We start from the raw sequence: 16,712 nt of genomic DNA on the forward strand, positions 1-16,712 counted from the left end.
AAAAAAAAAAAAAAAAAATCTTGTCCCAGTAGAATTTGTCCAACAGGATAGTGATTCTCTTAATTTCATCTGCTCCTATGTTACTTCAGTACCAGTTTATGAGGGTGAGCCAGTGCTGTGCGTTCCCTAAACTTTTTACCTTCCCACTGTGCTTCCATAGCCCACCTGAGCCTCTTAAATCATTCTATCAGAAAATAAACCACAAACCCAACCTAAGGGGCCGCAGCTCTCCACTAAGTGAAACAACATAATACAAAAAGAAAACGCATGCACCTAAAGGAGTGAAAACAATGTGTGAGACATCTGCCTCTGAACTTTTTCAGACTGGCTTCAGAGGACCTCTGTTAACTTGTACATTCTCAAGTTATTCTTGTATTCACAGTTCTTGATATAAGCTCAGTATAGCATTCAGTACACTGGCAATGTAATTTCTAGCTATATAATCATTGTAGTAGCATGCCGTCACATAACCTGCAAGTGTACAGGTCGGCAGGATCCCTCATCCATGATCACTTTCGGGGATCTTCACCAACAAAGCCCTGCTTTTCAGGTGCTGGTAATATCTTCATCAAAGCCAGCAGAAAAGTGACGGAGAATGGAGGCACCCTTGTGGCGGGTTGCAGTGGGTCGGGGCTGGATGTGGGACATAGCACTTCTGATCAGGTTCTGTTGGTTAGAACTGAGTACCGTGCCCATAGCTGCGTGTAAAGAAGGTTGAGAAATGTGGTCTAGCCCATAAAGAGAAATGAATTATGATAAAAGGCTCTCAGTCTCTACCACAAGCTTATATTCTAGAAAGTAATTCTAGTTACTCATGTCTTATTATTGAGTAAATTCACTTGAAATACATTGTTATTAGAGTGCTTTTGATTAAACAGAGTTCAATAAACGAGTTACTCTTTTCTGAAATCCAATAGTTTCCTTATATGAGAACAAGAACAATTTCATAAGCAATTAATGCATATACAGATTTTCATTTCTCTTTTTCATTACTAGGACGGACATATAATGATCTGAACCAATATCCCGTGTTTCCATGGGTATTAACAAACTATGAATCAGAAGAATTGGACTTAACTCTTCCAGGAAACTTCAGGGACCTATCAAAGGTAACTTTCAGATATACAGAAGTCAATTTTCTTCATAAACTTTATTCTAAAAACTTTTCTACCAGGTATATGTATATCCACACAATATGTGCAAGATATATATATATATATATATACACACACACACATATACCAGGTATATGTATATACACACAATATGTGCAAGATATATATATATATATCTCCATCCAATTAATGTTTGTAAGAAAGTAAACCTGGGTCCTCTCCTTTTGTGGTTGACATCTAAATCTCATCAATTCTTAGCATAGGTATTACGCTACAAGAAGATAAATTAGTACTAGCATAGGCAAAATGCAATACATATTTGAGAAAGAGCAGATGTAGGGGAGGTTGCTCAGATATCCTTGGTTTTAAAGGTCAAGATAAAAAAACCTGAAATTAGAACAAAGTATGGTTGCACATTATTTCTGTGATATATTTCTTAGGTGATAAGACACATAATCTTGACCATAGTGCGCACGCACATGCGCACGCGTGCACACAGACACACAAACACTATGTAGGGGAGCAGCGTTGTGAAAAGAAAGTAGGGCACAATAATTTATCAAGGACCTGCTAAAATACAAGAGAGACGATTTGGCCCAAAAATGGCAAGAAAAAATACATAATGGGGGATAAGAATAAAAAGCGAATTTGTGGTTAATTCACCTCATTTGTCCTGAGGAAACATAAGTGGGATACTCAGTTATTGGAAGTGCAGTAAAGGACTAGGAACAAAGCCCGAAAAGCTTCTCTGTAGGCTAAGCTGATGTCAGAGCCAGACCATTAAGTTGTATATGTATACTTTAGCCTTTTTTTTTTTTAAAGATTTTATTTATTCATTTGACAGAGAGAGACCGCCAGTGAGAGAGGGAACACAGGCAGGGGGAGTAGGAGAGGAAGAAGCAGGCTCCCAGCGGAGGAGCCTGATGCGGGGCTCGATCCCAGGACTCCGGGATCACGCCCTGAGCCGAAAGCAAATGCCTAATGACTGAGCCACCCAGGCGCCCCTATACTTTAGCCATTTTAAGCCTCAGCCCCCATTCACTCTGAATTTCGCTCTGTTTTCTGTAATACTTGGTGGCCCGCTTGAGCAATCCACACCAGGTTATAAGGCATATATGTGTATGTTGGTTTGGGTGGCGGGAGGGCCGAGGAGCTCATGAGCCAGGGTAGCATAAGCATTGCAGCCAATTAAAAGTGATCCCACAGATGGTTTTTAACTCAGCACACCTTCTCTTGCCTGCTTTCTTACCTTTGAAAACTAGACCTACCTAAGTTGAAGTTTTGTATTCCACTTCTAACTCGCTGTGTGACCTGAAGTCACTTTCCCTTAGCCTGGGTTTTCACATTTGTAATAGGAGAAGAGCACTACTGTCCTAAGCCCCACAGTCGCAAAGATCAAATGACATGTGCATTTAAAGAATGTGACAGGGTTCTTGGCACACTGAAGCACCTCGTGATTATTAGCTCTTATTATTACACATGGAATATTTCTTAGCCCGTATTTGAAGCCTGTGTACTAATATTTGCATATTCTTATCTGTCATTCATTCTCTAGTTCTGTTATTTAATGTGACTTCCTTATCAAATCTCCATTGCTACCTCATTGCTAATTTTAGTTATGATATTATAGGTACAAAAGGGACCTAAGAGGTCAGTTAGCGCACACCTTACTGAGAGTCCCACATCTGGGAGAAAACAAAGTACTAGCAACTGAGTTCCAATATGGTTTTCAAATATAGTAATTTTTCCAATTCAAATGAACTGAACAAAAATCTTGTATCATTTACCATGAACAAGTAATTTTTCGGGTCCCAGATAAATGGAAGCGTTGTAATTCACGGGGCCTGCCCTCCAGGAGCAAATCTAGTTACAAAGCATCTGAATCATAAAACCAATCTCTACAAAATTAAATAATAAGGTCCGATATTATACAGAGAGAACTACATGAGAGGCGGTAAGCAGTGGTTAGGAATGAGAACTGCGGAGCTCTATAGATGGCCTGGGTTCAAATCCTAATTGTGCCACTTACTGGCTTCAGGTCTTAAACAAGGTTAATTTTCTCTTTGCCTCAGTTTCTTCACCTGTAAAATAGGGATGATAGTAATAGGTTTGTTGTGAGGATTTGATGAGTTAATAAATATAAAGAACTAAAAAAAATAAGTGTAAAGAACTTTGGATAGCGCTTAGCAAACAATATCAGCTGATACTGTATGCTTAAAGAGGATGTAAATCATTGATAGAGGCCATGTATTTTGAATTGTCTTTCAAATATTGATGACAAATATATACCGCTACATTCATATTGGAGTTTTAATGTTTGAAGGTATGTGTTTTTGACACGACTTGCCAAGGGTGCAGTATATCTTTGGGTATAAAACAAAACCAAACTTTTTCATCAGTGTGAGGATGAAAACTGTCAAACTAGTTCTTTAACATAATCTCATCTGTGTATGTTTTATTTAACATTATTCAGATGACTCTTATGTACTGGTCACTATAAAGTACACATAGATACAATTTGTTGTAGATTTGCAAGTAGCATGATACACAGTATTAAAACCTCAAAAGCTGACTGCCACTATGGCTATTTTAGATNTTATGTACTGGTCACTATAAAGTACACATAGATACAATTTGTTGTAGATTTGCAAGTAGCATGATACACAGTTTTAAAACCTCAAAAGCTGACTGCCACTATGGCTATTTTAGATTTTTTTTTTTCCGATCATTTTAAAAACAGGGAAGGAAGGCCTTTTTCTTTGAAATCAACTAGAATAATGTGGTGATAGGAAGCTTCTCAATTAAGTTTCCTTTACTTCCTCTGTTTATTTGTTCATCCTTTCAGTCAACAAATGTGTAATCACACACTTCCTGTATGTCAAGCACTCGTACTAGCTGAAAGGGAGTAGAGGAGTTAATAAAACAGACTTAGTCATTGCCCTTCTTGGGAAGAGTCCAGTCCAGAGCTGAGGTGAAAACTCAAGTCATTACCAGAAATATGAGGCCAGCATATCTGACAGTCAGTATAGTGGGGACTGTACTAAAATGGAAATTTTCGCACTTAACTCCTCGAAGACATGGGGCTCCAGTGTTCTTGCAACACTGTCCCAACCAAAGAAGATATAGCCTTCAGTATGATTAACATGAATAAGAGAAGGCATATGGTAAAATACTTGCTAGTAATTATAGATTTTTAGTTTATCCATATAGAAAAGATGACATAAACTAAGGAAATCACTGTTTCTAGAGCAACTGGAATATGTAAACATTCTTCAGGTTTTTAATGCTGATCCATTTAATCTGTGTTCCTTTTGGCAGAACATTTCCCTTTGTAACTCACATGTGCTCTCCTGATTTTATATAATGTTAAATAAGCAGAAGAGGTAAACAGACAAGGCAATGTGAATACTAAATATACTTTTGCAAGCATGGAGTCCTTCATGTTATGAACATTTGAACCCATGAGCTCTTAAAAGATAGATAGCTTTTTTTTTCAGCCCTGCTATGTTCCATGCTTTAGTAATTTGTTCTTTATATTCTGTCAGACTAACATGATAGGAAAATGTTAGCAAATTAAAGCCTCTTGATGTGTTAATAAATTACTCTTGCATTGTTCCCATGCTTCGTTGAATTTCTTAATAGGAACTTCTTACAAATGGGCTAGAAACCCAAAACTATCCTGTATAAAAATCATTAATAAACAAGATTTTAATGTATGAAAATATATCATATTTTACACCTAATAGGAAAATGAGATTTGAAGTATAATAATATAAGTGGAAGGACAAACTACTAAGAGTGAAATATTATTCTAATGAGATGACAACTAAGAACCACATGAAATTCTTATAGGTATAATCAATACTACAAATGAAATTTTTAATAGAGAGTTTGTTGATCTTCAAATGCTCAAGCAAGAATTTGAATATCCGAATGATATTATTAGCCAGGAACCTTCTAAAAGATCTCTAAGAGCAAAAGAAGTTGTTCCTAAACAAAGATTGAGACCCATGGACTAACTTCTAGTAGTGAGTAATTCTAAAATTTGTTGTTTAGTAAACAACGTTTAAAGCCCCAAATAACTTTTATGTTCTAAAGAATAAAAAAGTATAAAAAATTAAGAAGCTATGGAATATACAATAAATAAAATATACAATCCAAAAAAATCACCAAAATTTTCATCTTTCTACCCCCACATTACACTGGCTTCGTGAAATTCTATGTTGTCAGTTAGAACTTTTTGTGCAATATAGTAGTAAAACGGGTGCCTCGGTTCCAGATCTCACATCATACAACCCAAAGGAAGAGAGAGCATCTCACCAAAGTCACGCTCATGGAAGACAGAAAAACGTTTCTTTCCTAGAAATCACAAAAATGTCTTCTTGTGCGTACTTGGTGCTGCTTACCAGGGGTAGAATATGTTCACTGGAGATGAGATAAGCCAGTCATCTCATGTTTGGAGCCAAAGGTAGAGTCAGGACCACACAAGACACCTGTCAAAGAAGGATGGGCTGAAAGTTGACCAAAGGAAATTTGGATTTCTTTTCCCTAAAGAAAAGGGACTGAGTTGTGGTCGGCAAACCGCTCTCTGTTTTAAAGTGAAAAATACGGTGTATCTGAGAGTTTCTTCTTTCTGATTTCTATAATCTAGAGAATAGCAAATAAATTACAGGTTTATATGCACACAGCTACTTCATAAAAGGAGCTTTGCAGGGTGCTAAGAAGACTTTAAAATATAGTCCTGACCCTCAAGGAATAGTCACTGGTTATGAGGGAAAAACAGCCAACAGGCGGTAGCTTTTTATTACATACATACAAGTTTAACATATGAACATTCGGTAGAATCAGATAAATTTGCCATAAAGCTAATGAAGCTTGAACTTCAAAGCCCCTCAGGTTTCAGGGGCTTCGTATACCTTGACCCTCCTTTTATGTTCGTAGTCCTGGGTTTATTTTCTCAGAGAGTCCCTCTCCAACGAATTCCTCAGCTCCCTGAACTTCTCTCTCCTCTTCTTTAACCTGAGCGCAGGAGTACGTACGTAACACGCTTGCTGAAAGAATTAAAGGCGCTAAAGTAGGAAAGACACCTAGTGCCTGGCTCTCTAGTGGCATTCAGTGACGGGTGGCTACAAAGCGAGTTTCCCTAACTGTCAGCTGAGGGTTCACTGTCTTTGGTACAATAGAAAAAAACATAGGGGAAGATTGCTTGATTTAATTTTGTTCTAATAAAATAAAAAGCAATACCTTCTAATAAAATGTAAAGTCAGATTTTCCTGCAGTAAGTAATTGCTTTTGCCTCTCTTTAAATTGTCAACTTATCAGAACCATAAACATCAAGATGCTGAAGTTAAATATTTATTGAAACTCGAGAGGCACAGTTATTTAGACTGAAGTATTGTATTATATTTACAATATTCATATTCTTTCTTTAACCCAGTTCAGTGAACGAAGAGCCCAGGAACAATGAAAGTTCTTTATCAGTAAAATTTATTGGACCCCTCATTTGATTAGACCTCATAGTTTCAAGTTTTATTTATCACATGTACAGGTTAGAGGTTATGTTTATCGTTTGGCGTGATGGACAGCAAATGAAACAATCTGTCATTGACTTATCTCTTCAATACTCAACCAGCAGTGGGTGTAGACAATTTTTCCCTCATGTATCCAGATTTTCCTTATGGAGATGTGACCTCGTGGTGAAATCTATCTTAAAACATGATACACGCCAGTGCTTCTGTTATTTACATATACTCATATGAACTTTGCTCTTTAAATTACAGCGGTTACATGACTTTGACGTGAAGCCCAGCCTCTGCTCATTAAAGTGTAAATGGAATTTTCCTATTTCCCCATCTTGCCCTCTGATAAATGAAATAGTTTCATCACGAAGCCAAGTCCTGCTAATATTGACATGAGCGTAAGACATCACACACACACCCATTCACTGAGTGGAAAAAATATATTTTGTTAACACAGGAGTTGTTTGACTGACAGATGATGATAAGCATAACCATTTTCCCAAATTATTATGCCACTTAAAAAAAGGAAGTGATAATGCCTTGAGGCTTTGAAATGTGATAATGCAAATGGATGCACTGAAGTGTGAATACTCTTCAGCCGTCCACCCTTGATACTACTGCCAAATGTCTATATACCACATAGAACAGGGTGTACGTTGTTAAGGTGGGGAATGCTCAATTCAGCAAGGTGGTGCAAGTTTCTAGTTATTTTATCCTTCTTTTTCATCTTCAGTTAACAATATCTACAATGAAATTCATTCTATTTAGGTTAGCTTATAATCTCCCTAATGCTTAGGTTTTAACAACAATGCACGAAGAATGGGCCAAACGATTAAGTGTATTAGTAGCTGACTATGATGATATAAAACTTGGTAGAAGATAAAAATGTGAATGTGTAAATTTATTCTATACCATCTGCCAAAAAACCTACTGCCAAATTTGAAATATTCTAAATATATGTTGAATGTCACCTTAACGTAGAACCCAACTTGAAAACTGTTTTTGTTAAGCTTGCTTATATTGCATTGTGGAAGGAAAGGTACTATTTTAAGACAGAGTATTGATTGGCAATATTTGGATACTGTCTTAAACTCACCGAATAAGCCAAGCCGAGGGTTCAGCTTGCAAGGGGATAAATGCAAAAACGTACCAATTTCAAAATTGGGTTTAAGTTGATCATTTTAGTCATTTACTTATTCTTTCCTTACACAAGCTTTTGTTCCACACCTACATTGTGCCAGGTACAGGAGATAAAAACACAGTAAGAACTAGTCCACACTATGAAGGGTTGACAATCATTTTTAGTTTACCTAGTGGTGTATTATGTTCTTTACCTTCTAATTGAAAGGAAGAACCAAGTAAATGTAGACAGAGAAGAGAGTTGGTTCATAGGCACTATGGTAACCAGAAAGAGTGAGGTGTTTTCTGTTTGTTTTTATCTCCACTGTTAGGGTGACAGGGAGCTTTGAGGATTTACGCAGAAGTCCCAAACCAGTCCCATGCTCTGCCTGCTTATGCTGTATGCCCCCCCTTATATTCTCCTTTCTAGTTCCTTCCCATTTAACCAGTTGTTCGACCCTTTCAGAGAGAGAGAGAAAATACCAGAGCCTGTCCTGCTTTGAAAACTTTAAGCTGTCAGGGGTGCCTGGCTGGCTCTGTTAGCATTGCATGTGACTCTTGATCTCAGGGTTGTGAGTTTGAGCCCCATGTTGGGTGAAAGATTACTTGGAAAGCAAGAAAGCAAGAGGGAAATTATAAAAAGAAAGGAAAACTTTACGCTGTTAGAGAAGGAACTGGGAACAATAGAAGCACTTCTGTAGTGTATGTTCTTAGAATACTACCTACGGAGAAGGAAAGAGAGCCCTCTTATGCACTTTGGTGTCACATCTGAAGTACAGCACTATCAAGGCAAACGTAGGCTGGACTCGGTCCCCTTTAACCTTTCTTTCCAGCCGAAACAGAAGACCCACTAGAGATGATCTTGAAACTAATCTACAGGCTCAGCATTGTACTACGTAATACCTAGAAAGCTTTTAGAACTGACACCTGGAGATTTAAGGCATTTAATTATACCTCCATTGTTCTTATGTCAAGATGGGTTACTTTTCACTAAAATATTTAAAACTAATTTTCTTAGGAATTACCCTGGGACAGTGATAGCAACACCAGCCAATAGTTGACAGGCTCTTATTACGTAGCCAGACATCCTGTTAAGCATCTTCCATAGATTTTCTCATTTTATCCTCACAACTTTATGATGAATTGCACTTGGGTTTATAGGTTGCATTTCCTTTCATTTGTTACCTATTATTTCTCTATAGTAGGTAAGTAGAATATACAAAAAAAAAAAAACCCAAACAAACAAAACAAAAAACCAAACCATAGTGATTAATTAATCTTCTAGGTGCCCTCCACCTTTCCTCAGTGCCCTGTACTATGAACAGCCATGTGATAGGAGCAGAGGACTCAAAGAAATGTGTTGGATGAGCCATCTGGTACCTCCAAAGACTTCTGTCCTAATGGAACTGACGTACCCATGAATATGCTAATAAGTTGTGCTCATCAGAATTCAACTTTAGCTCAAGGTCTCTCTTTCCTCATAATATAATTAATCATATTTATTTACCCTATGAAAAAATATATAAAAAAGAATTGCACTCAAAGATAGCCAGCAAATTATAAATCTTAATAGTTATATTAATGCTTCATTACTTCAGGTTCCATTTTTTAGGCATGTATGTGGGAATTGTATGATGATTAGCTGAAGGTCACCTGATGATGCCATTTTTGCATAAAATTGCAAAGGGGAGACTTCATCTGTTTAAGAGAACAACATTTTTGGGGCGCCTCGTTCGCTCAGTCAGTTAAGGGTCTGCCTTTGGCTCAGGCCATGGTCCCAGGGTCCTGGGATTGAGCCCTGCATCAGGCTCCCTGCTCAGCGGGGAATCTGCTTCTTCCTCTCCCTCTGTGATCTCTCAGGTCATGATCTCAGGGTCTTGAGATCAAGCCCCACGTCAGGCTCTGTGCTGGGCGTGGAGCCTGCTTAAGATTCTCTCTCTCCCTCTCCCTCTGCCTCTCCCCACCCACACACGCTCTCTCTTGCTCTCTCTCTAGGAAAAAAAAAAATTAAATAAATTTTATAAAAGTTTAAATGTTCGTATTTGAAAGATTTTTCTGGGTCATATAATTGAGAAAAGCCCCTAACATTCTATACACAGGATAAACCAAATTCTGGGGTTTTTTTTAGATTTTATTTATTTATTTTGCAAGGGGGAGAGAGAGAGAATAACACCGGGGGAGCGGCAGGCAGAGGGAGAAGTGGCCTCCCCTCTGAGCAGGGAGCCTGATGCAGGACTTGATCATGACCTGAGCCGAAGGCAGATGCTTAACTGACTGAGCCGCCCAGGGGCCCCAGGATAAACCAAATTCTTAACCAAACAGTAAAAAGGAGTTAAGGAAGACTAAAAATCTCCATTATTCTCACTCCCCAGGGCAACTATTATTGTAGTTTTATGTATATTCTTCAAAATTTTTTCTCTGAATAGTTAGCAAAAATATATTACTTATATACTATAGGATTTTTAGAAAGCCATTGATAATACTATGATGTTGATAATGCTACGATGCAAATGGCTTTTTTCAACCCTAGTACTCGTAATAATTTAATATTACCTGTAATCCATTCTCCACAAAACTATTGGAGTTACCTTTTTACGGCCTAATTCAGATCTTATTTACCTCCTGCTTAAATGCATTCAGTGACTCTCCCCTTCACTTACCATAAAACATGTTTCATTTCCCTGATCTGCAAAGCCATATGATATAACTTTACCTATGTTGTCACGTCGTCTCCTATGCCCTTCCTCTCATCTACGGTGCTTCAGTCACACTCTTTCTTTCTGTTCCTGAACATGTCAGTCAGGCCTCCTTAGAGCCGGTGTACTAGCTCTTCCTCTGTCTCGAATTCTCTCACTTCTGAACTGCATATCACTGGCTTCTCTGGTCAGTCAGTCTCTGCCTAGAGGTTCTCCTTGAGAGATGCCGTCCCTGTCACCCAGTCACTACTACCCCATTCTGTTTTTATTGTCAGTAGAGCACTTATCCCTGGTGTTTTCTCATTTACCTAATTGTTTATTTAGATTCCATCTGTCTCTGCCTCTGAAGACACACACACACACACACACACACACACACACACGAAGCATCATGAGAACAGCAACCTCATTTATCTTATTGTAGGGTCTAGAGTAATTACAGACACATAGAAGGCACTCAATATTTATTGAATGAATTTACCTTGGAATTTTTTTCAAATCAACCTTTTCAGTTAGATGCGTGATATGCAGCAGTGTGGGTATATCACATCATACGTACACTACTTCTACTTTTGTGGGGATTTTTGTTTTGTTTTGTTTTGCTTTGCAATTTCAAGCAATGTTGTGAGAGATATAAATATCCTTGTATCTGATTCTTTCCATATTATAAATTCCTCAAAGTGGAATGATTGGATCAAAAGCAAGTGCATATTTTAAAAAATATTACCAGTTTTCCCCATGAGAAATGTATACCAATTTATATTCCTACCAACGGTATTATGACATATCATGTTTTGCTATACCCTGGCCAACACTGAGTATTGTGAAACTTAATTTTTGACAATCTAATGAATAAAAATAGTTTTTATTTGACATTTTAAAATTTGCCATGTAGTTCTGACTTTTGACTGCAAGGAACAGAAAATCAATTTAAACCGGCTATAATTTAAAATAGAAATTTTTTATTGGCCCACATAACTGAGAAATCAGGGATTGGTTAGTTCAGGAAAACTGGACCCAAGGGCTCACCAGTGTCATAGGATGCTAAATCTCTGGTATTTTCCCTCACTGATTTCATTTTCAGACAGGCTTCCCTGTGTTATCACAGTGATGCCTTTGTAATACCACTAGAAAAAGAGAAACCTTCTCTCCCAGAAGCTTCAGGAGAGTTTCACTGGAATAACTTGAATTATCTGCCCATTTCTGTACTAATCTCAGGGGCCATATGGATAGCATATGCTGATTGCCCGCTCTGGATCACATGTCCACCCAGGGATCAGGTAATGGAGTCAGCCCACCTGCACCAGGTATTCCAAGAGTCAGGAAGGAGTGGTTCATTAAGGGAGAAGGAGTAATGTATGCTGAACAGAAAAAGAATAGATATCCATTATATTGTATGAGCTGGTACTGTTTTTCCTACATATACTGGAAATTTGCTTCTGTGAATTGCTTGTTCACCTCATTTGCTCATTTAGTCAACTAGATTCTTCATTAGTTTCTTACTGATTTGTGAGAGCTCACTTTTTAAGGAAACTAGCCCTTTATCATATGTGCTATAAATATTTTTCACTTTGTTATTTGTCTTTCGATTTTGCCTAAAATTTTTGTTGGAAGTTTCCATATGGAAATTTAAATGTAATATAATCAGGAATGCCTAGATGGCTCGTTCAGGTAAGTGTCCAACTCTTGATTTTGGTTCAGGTCATGATCTCAGGCTCAGGGCTGGGTGTGGAGCCTGCTTGAGATTCTTTCTCTCCTTCTCCCTCTGGCCCCCCTTCTCCAATAAATAAATAAATACATCTTATATAATCAGATCAATCAGTCTTCATTCATTCAGCATTTATTACATACCTAAAAAGAGCCAAGTAGTGTATCAGGTGTCTGCAAACATAGAAATAAGTAAAAGCCATTGCCTTGAAGGGCTAGCTTACTGGGCAAAAAAAAGTTATAGACTTGCCTATTACCAGAGAGTGTCATGTAGGCCTTCACAGATGAAATTTGAGCTGCTTTGGGAAGAATGCATTGAAATTCCCTGGTCAGATAAGAGAGGCAGGGAATTTCCTTGAGCACAGAAGCATATGTAGGTATGATTTCTATGTTGTCCTAACTGAGAATTTTGAGAATGATGATATATATAGCTCATGACTGAAAAAAATGAAAAGACAAGAATTCTTGAAGCCTCTTCTCAGGATTCCCAAGCCCTTGGTTATTATTATGAGAGATAACAAGATAACTTCGATATGTTAGAAGCTCAGATGTGTTGAGAGTATTGAGATAACAAAAGCAATACTTAGGAGCCAAACAGATCAATCAGCTGTATCCCCCTTCCAGCTGTGTCTAGCACAAAGCTTCAGCTTGTTCTGTGAAACGTGTAGGCTCTGACTAGCAATGCAGTCTTGATTGGACGTTTCTTCATTGTCCTCATCTATAATGTGAGGGAGCTGGACTTGTAGGCCTGTAGGGTGCATTCCATTTCTGAAGATCTGTGATGGTTTAGGAATTAAGTAGGCAGTTATAGAAGAAAAAAATGCCATCAAGATCAGGATTTCCTATTTCGCCATGAAATGGCAACACAGTATCGTGGAAAGAGTAGAGACCCACGTACCTCTCTCCTCCTCACAAAATTAGGTTCAGAATGAATGCCTTGCCCACCTCAAGATTTAGGAAAATCAGTCTAGAAAATGGATGTGAAAACAGTGTCTTTTATAAATATATAGTACCATTAGCATTTGCAGCAGGCAGCACTGGCAGTAGTGAGCTCACAAACATTTTTTATATATAAGTAGAATCCTAATACCATGAACATAATGAGCATTTTCAAGTTTTTTTGGAAATACCAGAATTTAGTTTTATTAATATTACTTTAATTGGACATCTGATTCCTCTTGAAAACCTTTTTTATTCTTAGAAATTGTAGTCTATTTTAATGGCATTGACTGCGCCTTGAGTCAATCCACATTTATTTTTGATTTGTCTATTTATTCAAATCAATCCAGCTATGTGCCCAGACTTTCACATTCTCTCAAGTTCTTTGAATGCTTCATAAAGTATCCTTTACCCAGATAGTACTTTTTATTTAAATTATCTTTGTTGTTCATTTTCACCTCTTTTATTTAATTTATACACCTATCCCATAAAATGCACTTGATAAAACTTGCAAGTTTCATAAAAGAGAAAGGTATTGATCGATTAAGGCTAAGAGAACAGAAAATGAAAGAAAATAGGAAAATGTAACCAAAGAAGAAGTTCACACTCAGAAATGCATGCCATAGGGTTCTAACCAGAACTTTTCAAGGAGCCCTAGTTCTATTGCCTATTAATAGTTATTACGAAAACAAAAAAGAAGGATGAGGTTCTAGTAAAAATAAATAAATAGTAAACACTGGAATGAACAAGGTTAACCAGTTCTATTTATAATAGTATTTCTCAGAGCCTTTCATAATGTAAACCTCCATGAGTATCTGTTAAGATTTTTGTTCCATATAATAAAGTAGCAGGTGTTTTTTGTTTTGTTTTTGTTTTCAGGAAAAAAAGCTTTTTGTGATATTTAAGACTGAGACAAATTTCTCTTTAATATTCAAACAGGGGAAATTGAGTGATAGAGTAGAGAAAATCCTCAACACCAATTCTTCAATAAATTCAATAGTTTTATGTAGACGTGGTAATGTTACACATATGATTTTCCACCGATTTTATATTGAAAATTGTTCTTATTGCAAGCTATGTAGGCTTTGTAATAGTTTTAGAAACTGAATTATAATAAATGCTACAGAGGTGGAATTTTTATTTTTAATTTTTGCATTGTTATCTGCATCATTTTCTCTTGTCTGTTACAGTGTCAAATTATGCATACAAACTGACAAGAACAAAATCATAATACATCTAATAGCAAGGTCTAAACTTTCAGTTAAACCTTTTCATATGGAAACACTTAAAAAGCACAGAGGTGGCTGTTCCTAAAAGCCTTCTGTTTGAGCGAAAAGGAAACTCGTGATAATTGCTATGGGTAATTATGGTAAAAATTGAAAAAGTTTACAAAACAAGCTTATACGTTTTATTAAGTAGAGTTTTACTGTTTCACCAGATTTCCTACCTTATTCGTTTGGCTAAATTCAAATGGCTTTGATGTTGCATTATTTGCTCAAATTTTAAAAGCATAACAAACACAACCATATCAGTTTATACATAGGTAAGTAGATCGTTACTGGCAGGTAGTTGATAGATGGACAGGTAGACAGATAGGCAGATAAATAGAGAGATAGATATTACATGTTTGGATCCCATAAGGAAATATGTCATCCCTGATGAAATTTTTGTTTCCTGCACATTTTCAAGCCTTTTTCCTTCAGATGATTACTGCTTCTTGATTCCCAGAGCAATATAATAGAAAAATAACAAGTACAAAGTAGATCATAAACATTTTGTTCTGTAAAATTCATTTCCAAATGCATTAGATAAAAATTCATCATTGGAAATTCATTGTAAGCAGTTACTAATGGAGGCGTGTACATACTTTACTACAGTCAACTGTTTCCTACAAAGTAGTATTCTGTCAAACACTCCAAAGAAATGACTTTGATGAAACTCGAGTAAAATAAAAAGTGTAAATAGTTATTTTATCCCTTTTCCAGTAGTTGGGGAGAAGGCTGGCAAAGATTAGAGGAAGGGCCTTGTTCCTTTTTCAAGAATGTTTTGTGTGGTCCTTGCAGAACAAACAAAATCTGATAAAGTCAATCCTTACAGATTGTGTGGCCATTTTATGCACGTGAAAGATCCATTAGCATAGTCAAGAGAGAACACAGTATTAAACATTTTAAATGCTTTGAAAAAATCATCTTTTAATACTGAAGTAGAAAAACAGATGTCTGCACATCTAGAAAAGTATAAAATATGTTGGCTGTCTTAAAGGAAAAACTATTCCAATTCAGTAACAGCTCACATTTATTGCACTATATTAAGTACAATTTGACCCAAAAAATTAATTATATATTTGTTTTAAATATTATTAGTATTCTACGTGGCATTTAATGAAATTACATTGCCTTTTTATACCTGTGTAAAAAGATTTGAGAGATGAACAATAAAATTTAACACAGAATAAAATATAAGCCATAGAATATTTAAAAAATATATTTAAACCAAAGTCCTTAAACATTTTTAAATAATTAAATTAAACCAAAGTTTTCAAAAAAATTTTTTAAATAATTAAATTGTTTAGTCTTTGTTAAGTTATAATTAAGTTAAAGAAAAATGAGCATAGTTTACAAATAATTTTAGTATTAAGGATAAGAGCCCTTGCAAACAAGAGTTTATTATGAAAATTCTAACAGACTTTTAACTGCTGACATCATTGTGTTATTTGAATTAGTCCCATGGGACCAAAAGAAAAAGCTTACAAACAATTTATAAATGAATCTTTCTCTCTTGTGTAACATTATTTGTCCCATAGAAACACTAATTTTCTAGTACTCCTCTTGTTAAAATTAAGCCCTGGGGGAACTTCATATTTAACTAGTAATATTAAATTTTGAATAAAGGAGTTCTATATTATACTTAGTATTCATCTTTTGTTTTCTCTATAAATATTTATATATAATAGTATGTATGCATCCTAAAGCAAAATAATGTAGCTATTAGGTATCATGAGAATGGACTCCATGTCCCATAAACCAAAATCAGACAGAAACTAAGCTAAAACAGATTATTATTTGAAATCATGAGGACTATATGCTAGAAATTCTTTTAATGATTAGGTGTGCTAAGAAGTTTGAGGCAATGACCCAATTAACACATGCTTTGTTGGAAAAAAGAATCTATGTATATTGTATCCTGAGCATTTTACTGTGTGCTCCACTCTAGGGATTAACATCATCATTGGGATGATCAGAAGGGTCTTAGTGGCCTTACAAAATGCATTCTAGGGACTCAGAATCGTCTGGGTTATTTTCATCAGCCTTAGGTTTGTAGTTTCATTTAATAAAGAAGTTGTATGTGCCATTTGTACGATAACAGAAAGGAACCAGCATTCCAACAGGGTTTCCATATGGGTGATTATTATCTTTCTCACTGTGGGTAACCCATTAGTAAGACAAGGTTTTCTCTAATATGGTTGTCACATGGTCAACTGCTTCACCTTCTCATTGATTTCCTATGATCAAGCTAAACGTTCATTATGGTTATTACTATGTAGGCAGGAAAATGACATTAAAAGTCTTGGTTTCACCTTGACAGTTTAAACTGGATCATTCCTGGGGCACCTGGGT

The 16,712-nt window shown here is 36.3% G+C and overlaps 1 protein-coding gene across 6 annotated transcripts in view; it reads left to right on the plus strand.

Moving 5' to 3' along the window:
• NBEA (neurobeachin) overlaps positions 1-16,712 on the plus strand; it is a 651,237-nt gene that overhangs the window by 551,828 nt on the left and 82,697 nt on the right. For all 6 annotated transcript variants that reach the window (XM_034665060.1, XM_034665062.1, XM_034665064.1 and 3 more), the window contains one exon: positions 997-1,109. In XM_034665060.1, coding sequence (XP_034520951.1) covers positions 997-1,109 — 113 coding nt within the window. The remainder of the gene's footprint in view (positions 1-996; positions 1,110-16,712) is intronic.

This window comes from Ailuropoda melanoleuca, chromosome 7 (assembly GCF_002007445.2).
Source record: "Ailuropoda melanoleuca isolate Jingjing chromosome 7, ASM200744v2, whole genome shotgun sequence".
Lineage (NCBI taxonomy): Eukaryota > Metazoa > Chordata > Mammalia > Carnivora > Ursidae > Ailuropoda > Ailuropoda melanoleuca.